This window comes from Narcine bancroftii, chromosome 4, assembly GCF_036971445.1.
Source record: "Narcine bancroftii isolate sNarBan1 chromosome 4, sNarBan1.hap1, whole genome shotgun sequence".
Classification (NCBI taxonomy): Eukaryota; Metazoa; Chordata; class Chondrichthyes; order Torpediniformes; family Narcinidae; genus Narcine; species Narcine bancroftii.
Genome location: NC_091472.1, coordinates 83,766,132 through 83,780,629, shown reverse-complemented (window position 1 = coordinate 83,780,629; position 14,498 = coordinate 83,766,132). Strand labels below are relative to the sequence as shown.

At 36.6% G+C, this 14,498-nt stretch overlaps 1 protein-coding gene across 4 annotated transcripts in view; it reads left to right on the top strand.

Annotated features, from left to right (window-relative positions):
* macrod2 (mono-ADP ribosylhydrolase 2) overlaps positions 1-14,498 on the top strand; it is a 1,543,249-nt gene that overhangs the window by 1,034,493 nt on the left and 494,258 nt on the right. For all 4 annotated transcript variants that reach the window (XM_069931826.1, XM_069931823.1, XM_069931822.1 and 1 more), the window contains exon 8: positions 9,658-9,688. In XM_069931826.1, coding sequence (XP_069787927.1) covers positions 9,658-9,688 — 31 coding nt within the window. The remainder of the gene's footprint in view (positions 1-9,657; positions 9,689-14,498) is intronic.

Below are 14,498 nucleotides of genomic sequence, written 5' to 3'. Positions count from 1 at the left end.
ATGCACTTATGAAATTATAAAATGGAGCTATTCAGATAGGGAGTGGGGGGCAGAGGGGAGACAAAAAAACATGAAAAAAATCTCCCAGTTTTTAGATTTGGGCTTTAATTAGGGGTGCTTTAATGAGTTGAAGTGCAAAGGAATTATCAAAAGCTGTTCACGGTCTTTTTCATCTTTGCAAGGAATTAGTATTTCTCAACAAAAAAGAGTCAATCAAAGGAGATTTAGTAGTTTGGCAAGCTGAATACACACAGAATGTTAACTGAGTCACTGATAATCTTTTAGGACTTTTTATTTGTTATCAATGTCTTTCTGCAAACACACACTGGAGAATAAGCAGTCTTTCCAAATAGTAGTTTTTAGTGTTCAGAGGTAATTGTGAGGAGGGTTGGATGATCATCAAATCCAGATGTATTTTTTTCATCAACTAATTACCTTTTGAAATCAGGTATTGGATGTGTTGCTTGGAGATAGCATTATTTTCAAGGTTGAAAAATGCATTTATTCTCCATTCAATTAATGTGCAAACATAAAATATTTTCTTCCTCTCAGCAAATTAAAGTGCAATCACATTTCAGTCTGCCACATTCCAGTCATCTGTCAAAGTAAGGCATGCGGATCTTAATTTATGCAAGAACACTGCAGGGCTTTAAAGTAAAACGCCATTAATATCAGACAACTATTGATTGAAATAAAACACTTTACAATTTAGGTATAATGTTGTGGTACCTGTGTCTTTGAACTTGCATAAAACTGACAAAAATCCCATTTTAAACAGTTAAATATATATTTTTGATACTGATGGGTGCAATTACACATGCAATTCTACTCTCTCTGTGATTAATATTACACTGAGTTATTTACTTATACCCTGATTAGATCCTCCATTCCACCCAATCACTCATTGATCTGATAGCAATAGAATAAATATTCTGCCTTCAGAGTACTTACATCCACTCAGTTTCAAGCTGCCATTCAATAAGATAATCCACTTGGGTTATTAATGGCTGACAGCCCTCTGCATTCTCTAATGCATTTCATGAAATAATGAACGGTAGGAATAAATTGGTCAAAATTATGATGCCAAATTCTGTACATTCATAGCCCACCTACCTTGAAAATAGCTCCACATCAATTGCTATTGATAACATGGGGAACTGAGAAACATCATTTGAACCACACCCATGGTGAAGGACATGGGTTGATCAAAGAAGTCAAGCACTGATCTTAAATTACAGTTTTATGATTTATGTAATCCACAGAAACTGCTCTGTATATCTTTGCTTGTAGTATAAATTGTTCTGTGTTTTCAGGATCTCAATCATTTAACACTCTATACAAGTCAAAAAGTAAATTAAAATGGCTTTTTTGGAGATCTCACAGATGTGGCTAAATATAGAGAATTTTTCTGGCCATTCTGGGGATTCAAAGTTCTTGAAATTGTGACATTATTCATGTTGTCAATTTTCCTGCTTCTGGAATGATAACTTCTTCCATCTAATTTCCCACGTTCATGACAGACGACAACATGAAACACATTTAAAGCTAGATTTCAATCTGGTGTTCTATTGTGGAAAATATGGTTTTATGTTTTAAAATGCTCTTAAAGTGAGGCAGCATCTATTTTGGTATTTAAAGGACAATTTACTTGGTACTTTATAATTTACTTTTCAACAGCAGCTTTGTAATTATTTGGATTCCTGGCAGTTTGCTAATGGAAAGATTTGAGGCAAAGGATTTTCAAAAGAAAATAGACAGACTAAATGAGTGGGAAAACAATGCAGTACAATGAGGAAAGGCATACATTTATTCACATTGATGGCAAAAATATAAAAAAATAAAACGGTTACAAATTTGTAAATGTTGGTATAAAAAGGATTCTTGGTAAACTGGGCCATGAAATGATGTGGAATGAAGAGGTAGCCACATGATGATCTTTTATACAAGAGGGTTGCAGGAGCAGAATTAGAAGATCTGTTGAGTGTTTTAAGGCCTTACTGGATGTGATCGATAGATTTTATTATTGTTCTGGAAACTTTGCAAAATATAGTCACAATGTTAAGTTTGGTTATATGAAGTTTGATTAATTAAGAGAATTTGAGAAGTGTTGAAAAGAAAGAGAGGCAAGTTCTAAAAGAGGCTACAACTGTCTGAGGAGTCTAGCACAAGAGGGCATGGTTTCCAGATAACAGCCAGTTTCGATTTAGAGGGTAGTGAATCTTTGAATTTCGTACCCAGAGTTGGTGTTCATTCATTTTCAAGGCTGATACTGATAATTTTCGGACATGAAGGGAATTATGAAAGAATCAGTAAAAATGAGGACAATGAAGGAAAATGAACCTGAAAGAGAAATCAGCCATGATCTGATAAAATGGCAGAATAGGCATTGAGAGACTATATGGTCTGCACCTTCTCTCTATTGTTCTTAAAATTAATATAATAATTCAGAAGACAATTACTTTAAATATTGTATAATTCTGAAGGGAGCTTGTATTTTTTAAAAATTAAAAATTAAATTTGAAGGGAAAAGTTTTATCTGGAGTGTCGCATCTGAAGAAGATTGTGTTTTTACACATTTTTGAAGGGAAATTGAATGATCAGTTGACCACATCTCCAATCTCGGTTGATGTTTTAGTACCTTAATAAGACTGTAGTAGATTTTGGCCCATGTAGTCTGCTCTGTCTTTCACATGATGGCTGATGTATTTTTCTTCTCAACTCCACTCTCCTGCTTTCCCCCCCATCACCTTTCACATCCTAATTTACAGAAATCTGTCAAACCTTGAATAGATTGTCTATCATTCCATTATACCAAGGATGCCCCTCAGAGACGGCAACTTCCAGATGACATTATCAGTCATTTTCTTTTGAAGGAAAATATATTGAAGAAATAAAAGGATACCAAATTATTAGATTAAAGTCTACTAAACAATTTTAATTGAATTCTTTGAATTGTTTACTGTTCTCCATGAAGAGTTTTGTAGCAGAATTTCCCATACTTTTTCCTGCTATAATTCAACCAAGTGCTGGCATTTAATGAACAGTTTATATGACCTGCCTGCTGCTTTGGTGTCAGAAGCTTATGGTTGAGTATACAATCTAGGCTGGTATATCTGTGTGCAACTGCAGTTCTGAAGGTTGACTTTTTCAGTTAACAAATTAAATTATATCGACTATTCATTTGACTGCCAATTGTGAGAACCTGCATAGTGGTACAGTCCAGCAGAGACTTAAAAGCTCACACTTCATCAGCATCTTAATAAGATGTCAGTCCAGAATTTGGTGCTTCAATTTTTGTTTGAGACATGATCCCCTAAACTTCTTAATCAAAATTAGATGCCAACTGAACAGTGGTTGTTGGTCGAAATTTGTTCAATCTCTGCACCTGAAGCAATCAAGCAAATGCAGAGAAGTCTCCCAGATACAGTTTTCATCACAACTTGTACAGTGATCATTATTATATGTGCTATGAATTATCTGTTTATCAGGTAATACATTATTGATGAATATTTGCTTGAACAATGTGCAAACACTTAGTTATAACTTCTTGACAAATCAGAAATAAAACCTGTTCTCTGGGTTGGTATCCAATTTTAACAATGAATCACTTTGATTCAATCTGTCTCTTATACTGTGTCCCCCCCCAAAAGTCATTACTATTAACAGGTTTATTATTCTCAGCCACTTTTGATCAAAACCCTGCTACCCTTCTGCATTTCAGCCCAGGTTAATTGGTTCAGGAATAAGCTCTCTTTTACATGATGCAGTTATTCCATAGTCTTACCATCTGGAGTGAATAGGTCAACCAAGTCTTTTATGTAGGTCTTCATCTGTATTGTAATGGATGTTTCTCCAAAGGCTTCCACAGCTCTTGTTACCTTCACAGAAGTATTCCAACGGACGACTTATTTGCTATGCCACCATGTCAGGCATATTTCAAAATGCAGAGACATTTGCTCTGTTTCAGCATACTTTATATCAGCTGTGTCTTGAGTGCCATAAATTTATTCCCTAAAATATTCTGAAGCAACTATTTGAGAGAATCTGAAGACACTAACGAAAGGTACATTGTTAAAATTATGGCACCTCCTTTTATTTCATCTAAAATCAAAATGGGCTTTCTGGAGCTCTCTAATAAGTAGATTGAAGCTGAGGCAGGGACATGCATCTCATAAGTAGTCCCTGAGGTATCTTTAAATTAAAAAAAAAACTGCATTGTGGAATTTGTTCAGGAATAGTCAGCAGTAAGACCACACCAGAATGTTGACATGGCTTATTGTGTTCCATCATGCAGTTTCAGAGTCCTTCAAATGCAAATTGTAAATACAATTTGCCATGTGTGCTTGCTACACAGAATGTTGCCACTCAAGCTAAAGTTTCAGTGCCAGCTCATTCTCAGTGTAAATAACAACCATTTCCAACACTCAGTGTTCTCCTTAAAAGGGTGCACTATTTTTTGTTTAATTGAATAATGTTCTGTTACAAATTTGCAACGGTTTTTTATTCCATTCTCCTTTGTGGCAATGAATTATATTCATCATCAAAGGTAAACAGCTCAATATCATCTGAACATTTTCTACTTTAAAGCAATACCTCTATTATGTTATTTGTTAGTCCAGCTACTTCATGATCAATAGTTACAGTGCACACCATAATGTTTGGGACAAAGACAGTTTTTTTTTCCTTTATTTTCCCCTGTGCTCCAGTTTTAAATTTGTAATCAAACAATTCACATGTATAATCAAGTGCGCATTCCAGATTTTATTCAAGGTTATTTGAATACATTTTGGTTTGACCATGCACAAATTACAGCACTTTTTAAACAATTTCCTCATTTCAGAGCATCGATGGAATATTCCCTCTTTCATGCAGTTTTGAAATTGGGAAAACAGGAGTAGTGTAATTCTATATTTACATTCCTGAAGTAATATTAGCTGGGAATTATAAGATTAAACCAAAAACATGATCATCTTTGGAGGTTTGCTGTGTTTTCTGGAAAGATCTGTCATGAAAAATTCTTAATTGGAAATTGGACAAGGTGCCGTTTGTGTAGTTGCACGATATGTTTCAGAGATTAAGTGTTTGCCATTGATGCGAAAAGAAGGAGACTTTCAGCATGTATCAATTGCTACACTGAAGATCTATGGAGTGATTGCCTCTGTAGCTTCAATTACTTATGAGGAAGTTCAAGGATTAGCAGTTAATTTTAATAATTTTGCAGTTGTTCATTGTACCTATACAAATGAGGTCAGACCCCTTACGAGCAGTCACTGGCAACCATAACACATTGCTATCATGGAAATCATTAGTAATTACGATGTGCATCGCCAAGGGATTTAAAAAATTCTCTGCCCCTTTTGAATTCTGATCACTATAGAGTTAATCCGAAAAAAGCAAATTAAAGTGTTCTTCAATATGAAATAAAGAAAAATGAGCGTGGTTTGTTTAAAGGTGAATATTATCAAAATAATTAGGTCTCTGTGGACTGAATGCTAAAATTATTTGCCATAGTCACTTCTCTAAATAACCCAGGATTGAATGTATAATTAACATCTATCTATGAAGTGCAAATGAATCCTGTATGAAATATTAGATTTTTTTTGTTTCTGGGTAATAGAGTTGACAGTTCTACATTATGTATATTAAATGTACATTATGAAAATGTAAGAGTGCTAGGAGATAAACTTCACTTTCATTGATATCCTACTCTCAATTAGAATTCTCAAACAATAATGAGAACCTAGAATTAATCATGATAAACAGGAGAGACAGCAGATGCTGTAAAACCGGAGCAACACATAAACTGGGGGAGGAACTCAGCAGGGCACGCAGCATCCATGGAAGGCAATAAGCAGACAATTTTTGGGGCAATAAATGATGAAGGGTTTTGGCCTAAAGTAGTGACTATCTATTATCTTCCATGGATGGACCCTGACTTGTTGAGTTCTTCTAGCATTTTGTCCACTGCTCTAGAAAAGTGGTTTTCAAACTTTTTCTTTCCACTCACATACCACCTTAAGTAATCCCTATGCCATAGATGCTCTTAAATAAGGGATTACATAAGATGGTATGTGAGTGGGAAGGGAAGGTTGAGAACCACTGCTCCAGACCCAATTGTTACTGAAATATTTTGCTTGAGAAAAATTGTCATCGGCCCATTTCCTTTTGAGTTATGAAACTGTGCACATAACGAGTCAATTAGGTAGGATTAAAATGGTGGTTTTCAAACGTTTTCTTTCCACTCACCTACCACCTTAAGTAAACCCTTACAAATTCCTATGGCATAGGAATTACTTAAGGTGGTATTTGTGAGGAAAGAAAACGTTTGAGAACCACTGCTCTGGAATTAATAGTACTTGCCAACACTGCTCACAAAAGCAACAAAATAGACCCCAACAGAAACTTTTGAATATTGTTCTTCTTTCTCTTGCTTTACATTCTCCTCCTCGCATGTTGATGCTTCAATTTTAAAATGCTCATCTTTGATTTTAAACTGTCCAGGTCTTTTTAGTGTCTGTATTTTCCTATCCTCCAGCTGTTCAGTGTGTTCTCTCTCTTTTACTTCCCTCAGTTTATATTTCTATACAGATTCAAACTATCAATAATTCTGCTGTGAATTTAGTAATTTGATGCATAAATGTGGAAAAGTTTTAAAATTGTGCACCTTATTCTGGAGTCCAATATTAGGCAAGAGATCTAAAAATATGAATAATCCTATTTTATTAATTAAATTGTTAAAAAATACAGGTATTTAAATTTATTTTATTAAAATAGTCATATTGAGCAAATTGATTATTAGCCAAATGATGTATTTAGAAAATGACAAAAGGAAAATATCTTTGAATTTTTTCATTAAAATATTAACCTTAAATTATATTTAGTTCATAAGCAATGAAATCCACAGGATAGCCAAATATTTGGGAATCTGGACGAGATTGAGATGACTCATTTATAGAGTGGCATTTTAAGAATGTAAAAACATCAAGACTCAGAGTAGATCATACTGTCGCTCAAGTCTGATCCATCATTCAGTTTAACCCAGCGACAATTTCCTGGCTTTCCATCTAAAGCTTTTCGCTTTTGAATGCACCTCACACTGAACATTCATTATTATCAGAGTCGGAGAATTTTAAAGAAAAGCAACCCATGAAATAATTTCATTCTACTCCAAACCTAAGTGGTTAGACCCTTTTCCTTCTTCTTCTTCTTTGGCTTGGTTTCGCAGACGAAGATTTATGGAGGGGTAAATGTCCACGTCAGCTGCAGGCTCGTTTGTGGCTGACAAGTCCGATGCGGGACAGGCAGACACGGTTGCAGCGGAAAATTGGTTGGTTGGGGTTGGGTGTTGGGTTTTTCCTCCTTTGTCTTTTGTCAGTGAGGTGGGCTCTGCGGTCTTCTTCAAAGGAGGTTGCTGCCCGCCGAACTGTGAGGCGCCAAGATGCACGGTTTGAGGTGATATCAGCCCACTAGTGGTGGTCAATGTGGCAGGCACCAAGAGATTTCTTTAGGCAGTCCTTGTACCTCTTCTTTGGTGCACCTCTGTCGCGGTGGCCAATGGAGAGCTCGCCATATAACACGATCTTGGGAAGGCGATGGTCCTCCATTTACAACTACCGGTAGTTCCAGAGTCTTGAGCCAAGCTATTCTGTCAAGCACACTGAACAATTTGAGAGGTTCGCGTTTATTCTTCAAAACTTTAGAGAGAATGTGCCCATTCTTTTCATTGACAACACTTTTCAATGCTTTTGAATTGATGACAAAAAATACATTTATCAACAAGTTTCAAAAAAAACCATTGCCTTCTTGTTTCTAAATTCTTCCTGTATAGCTGCCTTACTGAAGAAATTCCACAAAAATACCCTCTTCCTTCATCATATCCACCCCTCTCTTCTACCTCTATCGCACGTCTAGCATCTGCACATTAAAACATTAAGCTGCAAGTTTTGCCCTTCTTTCACCCACATTTGTGTTATAGTTATAATATTCACGACCTGCCCCCACCAATCCATACCCTGTTTGTCTGCTTCAGCTATTAAGCCTCTTGTATTAAAATAAATGCAATTTAAACCACCAGTCTTTCCTTTCTCTTTGCTGTGTTCCTGCTGTTTTCTCCTCTAAATTTATTTTCTTTGATTGGTTCTCAGTTCTATCCATGGAGTCTCATTTGGTCCTTCTGAAATTAATTCATGTTGGAGATTGTATTTGCTCTCAGTCCTACTGTGTGTTCCACTTCTGTCACATTGGCTGAATTTGTAATCCAGTGTTTGTTTTCTTTGTGGAGTGTGACTCATCTGGAGCCTTTCAGTTTTCTTTCAATGGAACACTGTTGTTAACTTCAATTGTTATTTAGTTTTGCATCATAGTTTTGCAAAATAATTTCTAAGTGCTTCTATATTGAGTATGTGCAACCCTGAAAGAAAATTTATAAATACGGTTGATGTAGAGGGTGGTGCAGTTAGCGAAGCAGTTAGTGCAGCACTGTTAAAGCACCATTGACCAGGGTTTGAATCCGGCACTGTCTGCAAGGAGTTTGTACGTTCTCCTCGTGTCTGCATGCATTTCCTCGAGGTGCTTCGGTTTCTTCCCACCATTCAAATACATAGTGGGGGTCAATTGGTGTTACAGAGTTCTGTGTTGTGTATTGGCCTATGTGTTGTGTGATTTTATGTTTAAAAAGTGTCAGTTTGCCTTCGAAAGCCAAGGTGAAGGTGGACTGCTGAGAGAGTGGGAGACGGACTGAGCATGTGCAGAAAATGATCTAACAATTTCTGGACTTAGATGATAAACCACCACTGGGTGGTGCTGTGGAGTGGAAGAAGGCCCAGAGCATGAGTCATGGTCTGGAGGACAGTTTAGAATGTTGGAATTTCAAAAAGGATGAACATTCCGAAGGCAGCCAGAAGGATCTGGACCAAGCCAGTTGTTCCTCTCTCAGCAAGCAACACAAGACAACTTCAAATTTTGTGCTCTCTCTCTCTCTCTCTCTCTCTCTCTCTCTCTCTCTCTCTCCCTCTGTCTCTCTGTCTCTCCCTCTGTCTCTCTCTCTTTCTCTCTCTCAAAGATCTTTTGGCTTCAGTTTACCAAACAAACTGAATTTTGTTTATGATCTTTGCTTCGGTTGAGATCGAAGTTTTGTGAGTCTTGTGTGTTTTGTGTCTAAGTTTTTCTGTGGGCTGGTTGGAAATATAACTTAGACTTTAATTACATATTTAGGCTGGAGAATTTATTAGTTTTACACTGTTATAGAGATTTGCATAGTAACCAATGGGCATTGTTATAAAAGGGGGGATTTTCAATTAAAGTTTGAAGGTGAATTTTTTGTTAATAAAGTAATTGTTAATCTTTACCCCTGTGTGATATGCCTTCTTTGTGGTTGCTTGTTTGATCTTGTAACATTGGGTGTAATTGGGCAGCATGGGCTCACGTTATTCTGTGGGGATATTTTTAAATTTAAAATATTTTTTTAATTAAAATTTAAAATAAATCTTCATTCTCCACTATCCCTGATTATACAAATGTATGGCTTCTTTCTGGCTGAAAGACAATCCAAGCTGAGCTAGCTGTGTTTTTCTGAGTGCTAATTCCTTCATTAGATCAGTAACTTCTAATTTTTGTTTGTTCTTTCTCAATTTCTCATTTAATTTTCTTTAATTGCAGGCATTTCCCTGTATATCCACTGGTATCTATGGTGAGTACACCTTCTTTAGATGTTTGTCTTATGGGGTGACATAGGTTGTTGCTTTAATTTCATTCGAAGCATTGCAGCAAATGAAATTCAGCTATTTTTTTTTCTGAACTAGTTGGTCATGATTATAAATTAAGCAGTGTAGCATAATTTGTTTTTCATTTAGTAATGCATTGAACTAAATTTGGACTAAAAGCATTTTATTCACTCAGTTGACTATTTCAAAGACCCTGCCTCTTTCCATTGATTGTAATTCTGCAGCACAAATTGATGTGCATTCTTCTGTAAATATTGCACAAAAATTGAGAAGCTACCTTGTGGTTATGATAAGGTGATACTTTCTTCATCACTCAGCAAATCTCTTATTTGGTCCTTCAGGGACTGATGTCATTGAATATGCTGCCAGCTTCAGAATTAGACAAAGCCTTTGTTACGGGAGACCAGAGGAAGAGCTAGACACCCATCAACTTACACTGAAAAAGACAATGCCTCACACATTATAAAATATCCCAAGACACCTCACATAAGCTGTATCACCTATGGCAATGAACCAAACAAACAGATAGCAAGTCAAATGAAAAATATTGTGACAGCTACATGTCTGAAATGAAGAAAATAACAATGATGCTGAGTAGATCAGGAAGCATCTGTGGAGAGAAAATCAAAAGTATCCACTCCCTGAAAGATGCTAAGCATGAACATGAGGGGGTAAAGAAGGTTATGGTATGCTTGCCTTCATTAGTTGAGGTACAAGAAAAAGGAAGTCATGTTGAAAATTAGTGGCCACACTTGAAATATTGTGTGCAGTTCTGGTCAACCCATTACAGGAAGGAACTGGAGCCTTGGAAAAGGGTACAGAAAATATTTACAAGGATGCTGCCTGGATTAGAGAGTTGAACTATGGGAGACTGGACACACTTGGGTTGTTTTCTTTGGAATGTCAGAGGCCGAGGGAAGTTTGTAAAATTCTAGGCTGCATCGAGTAGACGGTTGAAATCTCTTTCCCATGCAAAAAAAAGTGTTAAAAATGAGAAAAAGTGCATTTAGAGTGAGAGAGAGAAAGTAAAAAGGAGATATGTGTGGAGAGTATTTTACACAGAGAGTTGGTTGATGCTTGAAATAGGCTGCAAGGAGGATGGAGGCGGACAAAAATGTAAGAAGCTTCCAGACTGACTCAGCAGTATTCATGGAATAGGGAGATAAGAAGCATGCATCGGCAGAAGTAATTTTAACTCACATTGACATCACGTTCACTGCAGACATCATCAGCTTGAAGATCTGTTCCTGTTTGCACTGTTCGGTGGTATAAATGATGGTCCTCTGTGGTGGTAGAATCAATCACAAAGTCCATGGGAGGCAGCAGGGGCTTGAGCAATGTAATGGAGTCATGTGGGTGGGCCATCATAACCATCCCAGCTCCCCCACTAAACTGAAAGCTTCGATCAGTCAGAAACATTAATTGACTGTTGAAGATGAATTGATAACTTAAAGAGGATATCACATATCAACTGAAGAAACATCAAAACTGTTCAATAATTGAAAACATTAAAAACAAACAAAATAAAAATAATTTTCCTTTCTTCATATTTTGTCCACAAACTTACATTTCACATTCAAACCTTTTGCAAAGCTAACATGAACAGATTTCTCAGTATGAGTATTGGGGAATTTCAGCAATCTTCTGTTCTTTTATTGGACTCTATGCAGAGTCAGATGGCAGAATGCAAGCCAAGAAATTGCAGGCAAAACTCAGCTGGTAACTTCAGGTTTTCTGCATTTGTGCTGCATCCTGACTCTTGTTTGATCTATTTGCATAATAGCAGGATTTTCATACGGAACCCAGGAGAAGCTGGGCTATTAATTTGGTACTTTGCCATTATTTCATTTAAAATCTCAGTGTTCCGTTTCTAATTTTACTGTATTTGTAGTTTGTTTGATTAATGCCAAGGTCAGATCTTCATCTTAAGTCTGCTCCAATGGAGTCATAAATATTATTGAAACTGTACGATTTAAGTGTTGTTCAATAAAATTATTTAAAAACCTGATAACAACATCACAACAATATATTAATATTTTGATTTCATTTGGATGTGTGTTCACTTTGCAAACAGATAAATAAACAAAATAATTTTAAACACAGCTTTTAAATATCCTTTGAGGGGACGGGCGACTTATATTTTAGACTTTATATTTCTTCTATTGCAAAAGCTAAATACATTCTCATCAAAAGGAGAATAATTTATTTACCTCACAGGATGCAAAAAAACAGAAGGTAAGCCTTTTCACAGTAAGGAATGAAGTCAAACAGAATGTTTCACCCTCAAGGTGGTAAGGTTTGCCAGAAAAATCACTTGAACAGTGTATATATGGGTTTAAGGAACAATGAAATTATGTTCCTGGAGAGAGCAGGACTATATGAAAAGGTTGTGCTTGACCTATTTTAAAGAGCTGGAGTAGTGGTGTTATCCTACTTCTGGTAATATTATCTTTGAACATTAATTCTTGTTTAGTAGGTGCAACAGTTTTGTCCATCTTTTGGGAAATTGCATGTGGGTCCATGTGGTTGTCATGTAGAGTAGGTGCTCCCACATAAGAAGATCAAGAATTTTGACCATGGAAGCAGAATGTTATTCATCTTGGGCAGAGCTTTGATGATGTCCCATTGCCTTTCCAAAGGTACAGGTTACATGTTTGGGAGATAGCCTAGCATCCTGCAGAAAGCGGACACGACATCTAGTGTCCACATATGGCGGAGAAAATTGAATTGAATAAAGTTGTTATTATCACATGCACCAAGATTGAGTGGAAAGGCAACTCAACTTAAGTACATCAGTTAATAATAAAACATAAGTGCAGGGTGTAGTGTTACAGTCACTCGAAGAGTGTAAGGTGTAATGTCCCAAGAAAAAGTGTAGGTACAAAGAAATATGCAGTTAAAACAATCCAAGGGCACCATTTTTTAAAACCAATGAAAGGTCCATTGATGAATTTGATCATAGCAGAAAAGAAATTGCTCATGAATCTGGAGGATCACGTTTTCAAGCTCTCGTATTTTGTGCCTGATGAAACGGGGAGGAGGGTAGAGGAGAGTAGATGCTGGATGAGCTATAATAAAATTGGATTATGCTATAAATGGTCAACATGGCAGACATCATTTGTGAGAAATAGAATTAATATCATAGGTTGATGGCTTTTCAGTCCTGACTTTAATTCAGATTTTCAGCAATTACACCATTTTAAACGATGTTCCTCAATAAGTTTCTAGGACAGTTACTTATATATTTTTTAGTTTCATTGTATTTTGAAAACACTTCAAGACTTTGTCATTTGGAGCAACTGAGACCTCAGATTTTGATTCGCTCCTATCCCTGATTAAACAAATGTATAGCTTCTTTCTGACTGAAAGACAATTGTTCAATGGCTGCTGAGTTGTTCATTCACTACTTTCTCTAAACCCACTGGACTTTTCAAAATGATGGAAATCTGTCCTTGGTCATGAATGCTGTATGAGTATGGGACCAAATGTTGGAAGTAGAGAACAGCAAGCACCTCTGAGAAAGTGTTTAATACCAAATATCGAAGTCAATTTTCCCCTTATTTCTTCCCAGCTCAGGAACCATTATTTGTGCGCTGAATAGTCTTTGATTCTTTTATTGTTGTAAAAATACAAGCTCTTGTGGATTCAAACAGAATTGAAAACATTCACAGATAAAATAAGGAATATTTGAAAGGATCTTCAAAAAGTTTTATTTGTTATCTGGTGTTTTGAAATAGCACATATTGCCTTCACATAGTGATGTCCATGTAAATTTGATGCTTTGAATCAAGAATTCATAAAACATAATGCATGAAGATCTTGAAGTCCTGTCAAACACACTGTTTCTCTGAAAAATGGACACACCCCTAGACATCACAGGCAAAACCCTCCCCACTTTTGAGTACATCTACAGGGAACACAGCTGTTGGAGAGCAGCAGCAAATATCAAAGAACCCCGCCCAGCATATGCTCTGTTCTCCCTGCTGTCATCAGGAAAGAGGTCTAGGTGCCACAAGACTCATGCCACCAGGTTCAGAAACAGCCACTACCCCTCCACCATCAGACTCCTCAACAGCAAACTCAATCAGGGACTCATTTAAGGACTTTAACTTGTGCACTTTATTGACTTTCTTTTTGTTCTCTCAGTTTGTTTATATTTGTTATCTGTTTACGGTTCATGCTTGCACTGTGTACAGTTTATTTTTTGCACTACCAATCAGTGGTAATTCTGCTGTGCCTGCAGGAAAAAGGAATCTCAGAGTTGTATGTGAATGTCATGTATATACTCTGACAATAAATCTGAAATCCGAAAGCAGTCTTTTATAAGGCAATCCCAGGATCGAACTTCTAATCCCATGATCCAAGTTCTAATTACTTTAAACTTTAAGACCTATTTAATTGCTGTTTTCACTTATGACCATGGAAAGGTGTTTATGTGGAAAGCATGAGGGGAGCAGTCTGCCAGAGGCATAATTAACTCCAGGATCCCTTTCAGAAGTGCCGATGATTAATTGACCATGAGAATTTGGCAGGATTTAGGCATTTGTGAATACCCACGAGTGTTCTGCAAAACAAAGCTCTTGCTTCCAGATCTGAGAGAAAAAAAATCATGGTTTGCAATATTTGTCCATAGCAGTAGTTCTCAGCCTTTTTTTCCCCCATGCACAGCACACCTTAAGTAATCCCTTACTAACTACAGAGCACCTATGGCATCCTAGTTAGTAAGGGATTATTTAAGGTTGTGTGTGAAAGTGGGAAAGAAAAGGTTAAGAACCA